The sequence below is a fragment of the Triticum urartu genome, chromosome 4 (assembly GCF_003073215.2).
Source record: "Triticum urartu cultivar G1812 chromosome 4, Tu2.1, whole genome shotgun sequence".
In the NCBI taxonomy this organism is placed as follows: domain Eukaryota; kingdom Viridiplantae; phylum Streptophyta; class Magnoliopsida; order Poales; family Poaceae; genus Triticum; species Triticum urartu.
This window is the reverse complement of record NC_053025.1, coordinates 524,851,444-524,859,233: the sequence shown is the minus strand read 5'-3', so window position 1 is coordinate 524,859,233 and position 7,790 is coordinate 524,851,444. Positions and strand designations below refer to the sequence as shown.

General features: G+C 40.3%; 1 protein-coding gene across 6 annotated transcripts; it reads right to left on the bottom strand.

The window, feature by feature from the left end:
- Positions 1-465: 465 nt before the first annotated feature.
- On the bottom strand, positions 466-7,311 carry LOC125552439 (inositol-tetrakisphosphate 1-kinase 2-like). 6 transcript variants are annotated; one of them, XR_007303587.1, is made up of 12 exons: positions 6,751-7,311; positions 4,813-4,894; positions 4,596-4,628; positions 3,915-4,035; positions 2,997-3,089; positions 2,168-2,287; positions 1,908-2,084; positions 1,606-1,661; positions 1,446-1,530; positions 1,172-1,350; positions 946-1,080; positions 466-876 (listed from the first exon to the last, which is right to left on the bottom strand). XR_007303587.1 is itself a non-coding variant. In XM_048715994.1 (10 exons), the coding sequence occupies exons 1-10, from the start codon at positions 6,936-6,938 to the stop codon at positions 782-784; spliced, it is 1,050 nt and encodes a 349-aa protein (XP_048571951.1). In that variant the 5' UTR covers positions 6,939-7,303; the 3' UTR covers positions 466-781. The 6 variants fall into 6 exon arrangements, 1 of the variants encoding a protein (XP_048571951.1); XR_007303591.1 differs by having other exon boundaries at positions 1,172-1,278; positions 6,751-7,309; XR_007303588.1 differs by lacking the exon at positions 946-1,080.
- Positions 7,312-7,790: the final 479 nt, after the last annotated feature.

Below are 7,790 nucleotides of genomic sequence, written 5' to 3'. Positions count from 1 at the left end.
TTCGGTGAATTTTAAATTTTTTAAAATCTGGCCTCCATGGAACTCGGCCTCCAAAAGGGATTTTCGCATGTTACCTCTAAAATTAGTTTCCCTGGGCATGCCTGTGTCCTCGATACATGACTCTTCCACATGAGGCAGCATCAACATCAACCTGCCTTAGAAAGTACAGGCCATTTCTATATAGTACACTGCAACTTAGCTCATTTACTGCCGAACAAACAGAAATAGGTTTACTGGAAATGCTGGCACATGCAAACACTCCTTGTGTGTCCAGTCTGCAGCAGCTAAAAACTGCCGCGGAACAAGGAGCAGCTCATGCTCGAAGCCTGCACCAAGTCATGGCTACCTGCTTCAATTTATCAAGATTTTCTGACTGCAGGTTAGAAGCTTTGCAATCTGATTGAATTTCCCCCTAGAAGAGCATTTAGTTCTCTGTAGTGTCAAACTATACCTGGAAGCAGGTGATGCTGTCTTATTTTGAATATTGCTTACTGTGATGCACCGTATGTAGCTTAACTGATCAATATCATACATGGTAGGTTGATGGTGCTGATCCTGTTTGATGAAAGCATTTGAGACCAAACTATGATCAAAACAACCGTGATTTATACAAGATGGGCACAAGGCCATTCGAGTTCTTTCTCTCCCCCTACTCCCGACCAACCGTGATGTATGTGGCGCCACTTCTTACAAAACATGTAAGTTTTGGACTTCAAGCCTTGGGCTCCAGCTTATGTATCCAAGATATGCACATTAGTGAACAAGTATGGCTACCAACGCTTCAGCCTCCGCTCAAGCACCTTTGGTATTTGTTTTGCCCAAGACTTTGCAAGAAATCGGTGAATATGTGCTCATAGCCAGGCATTTTCCCATATCCTGCAGAAAAAATGAAAACAGCAGCATTACTTCCTAGACAGTCAAGAATTACTACTGCAAGGAAATTACCATGCTGTGAAATCGTCAAGAGTCAAGACCATGACGTTTTCACTGTAATTTTACATGCAAGACTTGCCCATTTAACTGAACAAAACAAAAGCAACTTCTGTGGTAGCGTGTATTGCTGTCTCCATAGGAACTGATCTGACAGCATCAATAAAACTACACAGCATTAAAATGTCTTGCATGATTTACATGTCATATTCCTAACAATCTTCACCTTGGATGAAGTTACCTGTAATGGTTAAGAACAATCTGCACCCGGATGAACAACATACAATTAGCAAGACTACTCATGCCCCAGCCAAGCCAACCTTGGGTAGTGGAGAAGAGAAGATACCCCTACTTGAACAGTGTTAAATTGGCCTACACAGGCAGAGATATGTCGCGACGATACATTTCTTTTCCCCTCAGCTGGGATAAAAATTTTGGCCTAGCAAGTTCTTCATGAACACATAAACAGAAGAAAAGAAATGCAGAGCCATGTGAGAGATAAAATAACTACACACCTGGGAAGTAGTTGATATCAATTATATAGTACCGGTCATTTGCTCCAAGCTCTCTAATCATATCTATGTTGAACAATCTTAGACCCTGCAAATTTTAAGATGTCAGGTGAGGCAACAAATATAATAGCTACACATAGTTAAGAACCAGTGCTGGTCATACCAGACGACCACGAAGCTCCCTGCCTAGTTTCTCTAGAAGTGGTCTCGGAGGAAGCTCTGTTCAGTAATGAAAACTGTTCATTTGGTGCAGTAAAAAGCTCTTGCCAAACATAATGCATTACAAGACAACTATTTTTTATTGAACGATTTTCTCCTCAACTTTGAGATTATAACAAAACTATTAACTTCACTTTCTTCATACCAAACACAATTTTGTGTTAGTATGAAACTGGAACAGAATCAATTCAAAAAAGAAAATAAAGTTAAACCAAAGATAAATTGGAAACACTGCAGAAGACCCACCTGCAATACGAGGATCAAGGTCTGCATGATCTGCACTTGCTGCAGCGCATGAAACTCTTGGAAGTCGATAGATGCCAACATTGTTTAGTAAGTCATAGGTATTAACATCAGGAAGAGAAAACCTGCGGACAACCTGTATAGCTTCACCAATGATGTACACCTTAAAGAGGATCCCACCTGTAGATTTAATAAATCAGATGCCACGATTCGACCAATCCAGAGCAAAAAAGCATATGCCAGATAAAAGAATCAGGAGTTACCATGATTCACAAATTCCTGGAGTACCAGAGGAGGATCAAGCATTGGCAAGGACGCCTCATCGTATGCCAGAGATAGCTCATGAGATTTAGATGTTCCATCAACAACCAATGGCTTGGCAACTGCAACAAACAGAAGTGCGTCCCATCAGAAATTTCCACTTACTAGTTCCACACATAACAAACAGGAAGTCCCATGTAACACATTGAAGGAGAATAAGACAAAGCCCCAGAAGCAGAATACTGGAGCTACAGCAGGGAAAATGGCCTAAATATGTGATACTGGGAATTATCAACTGGAAGGAGAACATCACAACATCAAACTTGAATATTAGTCTAAGTGTCTATCTCGCCCAAATGCACTACTGGCCAACCCTACTCACTTTACGTCCTCATTCAAACTAGTGTTTAATTCACCAAATGTGACAGGCAAGTTGCAGGACATGTTTCCACATAGCATGCACATAGAATCAGGTAACATATAAATCACCAAACTAAATAATCATAGAGGATTTCTGCAACATAATGTCAATAATATCATTTCATCATTCCCTTCCTTGTTTGTCATACAGTGCATGCCTGTTTATATTGTAATCGTTCAATAATGAGTGAAGCATATGTTTCACAGAACAGAACGAAAGCATACATGTAGCTAGGTTGTACAGTGTCATGACTCGTGATATTACAGCTAGTGCAAATCATATGATGCCCATAGCTGATATCTAAACTCTCATATAACAACTAAAGTAAAGTGTGTCTTGAAAGGAGCAACAAATACAAATTAAGATTCAAGAAGCATGCAACTGATAGTTTCAAGATTTGAACAAATTACCCAATGGCAAGGTTAGCCCAGCCATGGCAACTGCAGTTGGTATAGAGGACGGATCTTTCATAATGACCAGTTGGCGTGGAGTGCAAACTTCTTCTGCGATTGTCCAAAATTCAAACCATAAAAAATATATTATATACTATTGTAAACATATTAAGTCCTTATGAGCAAAAAAACATATTAAGTCCTTCACAGAAGTAAGCTGGGGATGCACTTTCAGTAGCCTGCATGTCAATATGCTATGTGTTCACGATAAATCAGAAAGATACTGCTGTCCAATTGAACAGAATCTGTCACTGGACTCACCCAGCAGAAAACAAGCAAACAAGAAATTTTGCCCAGTGTTCCCGCAATTTTCATTAATGGAGTTAGTGCTCTCTTAAGTTTGAAGATGATTTACATAGCAACCTTAACTGGAAACACAAATGGTTCAAAAGGACAGAAATAAGATTGTCAGCCCCCCTTGTCAACAAGAAGATCTTGTTGGTGCCTTTCTATTGAAAGCAATTCTTTTCTAGGACTGCAGTTACATGAGAATTAGGTGAGAATCTGATGTGTCAATGTACTTGGTCATGAAACACATATCAACTCACAAGATACAAACATTCAGAGAAACCTTTTTTTACAAAACAGGCAGGCACTCTGCCATTTCATGACGAGGAAAGCAAAAAAAAATCAGTAATTTATGCACAAAGAAAACCTTAAATTACAATGTCTATTTTTATGAGTGGACTTCGTGCTTGTGTGGGTGAGTGCTTCCACTCTTCCACTCATAGAATATGCGTTCAGATCTATGCACATTCTAGAACCACAATACTCACATGAGGTGAGAAAATGCACAGCACTCGCCCAAACAGTTCAAATGGGCTTATATTCGGCACAAATATCATTATCAGACGTATTACGCATCTGCAATATTACCATAGAAACTGGACAGGTTCAAATCTGCTACTTCTTCAAGCATCGATTGTCGATTGTTCAGATGCTCAATGGCATTGGGTGGGTCGAGGACAGTGACTTCTGGATGCACTTCATGATAATCCTTCACAGAATGAAATATTTTAAATGTAAAAATCAACAGAGAAGGGGAATTCTTGATTTAGAAGCTAAGAGCAAAGTGCAACAATTATGATAAGCTTTTCACAGGGAGCTGCAGTGGACAATTACGACTTCTTTTTTTGCATTAGATAATTAACTATACTAACTGTCATTGCCGCAGACAGGATAAACACTAAATCTTACTACCAAGGTTCCAAAACACATGACTTCCTAGAATTCATTGAGTTGAAATTTTATCTTTGACTCCCAATATATGAAAAAAAAATTTGGGTTGATTATAAGAAAATAATATCATTGGATTTCACAGGAATCACATTTTCATAACAGATTTCTTTTTCAAAGATGTTTGTTGGCGACTGTGTCAACATCTGAAACGCCATCTATTTCTGGACGGAGGGGCTGTCTGACTACTGATTTCCCAGGACATGGTACCAACTATACAAGAAAAATTAGATAAATGTATGACGAGCGTGCATATTGTATCAGTATGGTACGCATGCATTTGCAGATCATCAGGTTTCTACACCTGTCGTCTAGTATTACCTCCAGAAACCGCTGCCACTCCTTGCTAGTTTTCTGCAGAAGGAAGCAAGAAACGTATCATGACATAATATTTTAAAAATATTAAGCAGAAGTCACTTCTTTCAATATTCAAACCGTATAGACACAACAATTGGAGAAAATATGTAACACAATCTTAGTTCTGAGACCTATGCATCCACAGACTTTCAAAACATATTTTAGGAAGTATTTGGCTAACCTTGTGCAAGATGATATCAAATGGGCCTTGTTCTGAGAGAGGACGAGTCTCATCAATTGATATGAAACTAATTCCTTTCTTCCTGAAAAAGTAAAATGCACATGTTTAAGAAGATGTCAAGTAGCACTAAAATAAAATCTTGGCAACTAGTCAGCATACGAGGCTAGTGATTATAAACTTATAATAAGTGAGTAGACAAAATCATCCAAGTCAAATTCAAGCTCTCTGCTGAACTTTAAAAAAAATGCATCGCCAACGCAACTGGGTTAATTTGTTTTTAGGGACACCTGAATACTCAATCAAATACAAATCAGAATATGTCACAAGGGTACCTTGCAAAGGATAAAAAGGAATTATATGGAAACCAGCATCATGTCAAAACATTCATATTTTGAGTTACTCAACAGCAGGGATAAATGAACAAACTAAAAATATTAATCAACTTCAGATATACAATTTGACCGAGCAAAATTTGTTCAATTCCTGAAAAGAACATTTCGCTTGTAAATTTGTTTCCGTTCCTTGCTTATATTTTTCTACCAGAATACATGCCTTATGTTGTTTAGCCTGTGAAGCCACTCACAAGGGTAAAGTGCACATTTGTTTTTATAAGTTTTTAAACAATAAAAGTACATGAATAAAAAACTGAGCCATTTGTCTTTTTGTACAGGAAACATTTGATCATAATTTTGCATGATTCTTTGCAGACCCACATGCTGTAACATGATTCACATATACGAATCTTGAGAATTTTCTAAGATGTGCAAGTATATAAACCTTAAACTCGAGCACCCACCCTCTGAGTGTACATTTACTTTTTTCTAAAATCAAAACATATATCAGTCTCAGAATGTAAATTTTAATTTTGCAAGAGTTCCTTGTTATTTCATCTTTGCTTATTTTTCGACATCCTTTTATTATGTTCATAGGCTGAGAACCAACCAGCAAATAATTGGATACATTTAGCTCTTAATTCAGGTAACTAACAAGATAGCCAGCTCAAAGATTGTTTGTCAGTAGTATTTTCAAGAAAAATACCCCCTCCGTCCCATAATATAAGAGCGTTTTTTACACTATACGTCCCATAATATAAGAGCGTTTTTTACACTATACGTCCCATAATATAAGAGCGTTTTTTACACTATACGTCCCATAATATAAGAGGGAGTAACTGTTTGTCAGTGGTCCATGTTGCCATCAAATCTAGCGACGCATTCACTAAAGTGGAAATGATCCCAAGAAAGATATTGCCATCAACAAGTTGTCATAATCCATGTGATGTGCTTATCCATGGGAATATTCCAACTAGAATCCCAGATGCCAGGCAATGAGGCAACAAGGATTAGCATACCACAAAGCATTTAGTCAAGTGGACATGATAATATAAAATTATAGACCATGGACATCCCCTCGTGCAGTGTAACTGCCAACATTGGCACGCGTATATGGCATCTAACGATGCTACTGGAATTTCTAATCTAGAACCCAGCATGCTTCACTGAGAAGCCACTCTCACTAGCTGTTCTCGCTAACTTTACTCCGGTCGATATCTGATTCGATCACTGATTAACAAGTGCTATAAGGAACAGAATAGCATTCCATTCCACCCCCCACTGCAGAAATTATATTGGTTTGAACATCAATTACTAGTTCATTACTACCCCTTTGTCACCTCTGCCTGTCCAAGTAAAGTACTACTGATGTTCAAAAACTGATCCAAGAACAGCATTTTTCCTCCAAGAGCAACACCCTTAAGTCTTCAACACCTCTGTACCAGAAAAAAAAAATCTTATGTTTTCATGTTTTGTGAAATTACTCCCCACTCAGCAAACAAGAAACACACCCCCTTTCTCTAAAAAAAACATCCACCGCCTGCATCCACCATGAATCAATCAATCAATGGAGTCCATCTCTATAAGCGGTGATCCAGGCTTTTACCTCGCCAGCAGGAGCAGCTTGGGCTGGAGGAAGCTCTTAACCTTCTTCTTCGTGAGGGCGTAGCCCACCACCAGCCTCGACGCAGCCGCCGCCGCCGCACCGGCGGGCGGCGATGACGGAGACAGCAGTGCCGGATCCATCACCGCACCCTCCTCTTCATCATCCGACACATCCCCATGCAACCTCATCCCCGCGAGCCCTATCCCGAGCTGCCGCCACAGATGGCCGATAAACCCAAAATGATGGGAAATTCGGGGGAAAATCAAATGCCCAGGCAAAGGGGGGGATCCAGCAGAGCCGATGCTTCGCGCGCGCGTGAGAGTTTGCTGGGGTGTGGTAGGGGGGCTATATCTGGAGGATTTGGGAGAGGGAAATTGTTTTCCGGAGCTTTAATTAATGGCGAGACGAGTGGAAGAGGGAGCACGAGAACAGAGCGGCCGGGTTATGTAGACGACGAAGCGAGGAGAAGGCGAGTGAGTGGGTGATTCTCGGTCGCAATATTATCTGCCGCACATCTACGGTCGTAGACAACCGTGTTACCTTCTCCGTGCAATACGAATGGGGGGAGGCTCCCCTCTCCCCCTCCCCTCCCCTCCATTGAGAGTTCCTTTCTTTTTCTCGGCTCCTCTCCTCTCCCCTCCCCCACCGGCGGCCTTGACGAACCTAGTGGTAGGGAGAGGGTGTCAAACCCGAGCAATGTAAGATCCGATCTAATCCCTTTGTAAACTAATATAAGACGTTGTGATCTAAAAGGTTTTCTATTAGTTTACAGATGAAGTAGGTATGTATGAACAGTTTTATGGGGAAACAATTAAGGGGAAGGGGTGAATTGAGAGGCCGATCGGTAGTATTCTCGCCCGTAGGCTAGAAATTGAGAAAAAATAACATAACATGTCGAAGGCACAACCTGGCCCCTTTTATAGGCACAACCGCACAGTAACTGTCATAGCGTTGTAAAACTAACTAACCAACAGTGCTTTAAGTGGAGTGAAACCAGACGTCGAGCGAGGGGAGGTCCCATGTGAGTACAGTCGTTTGAT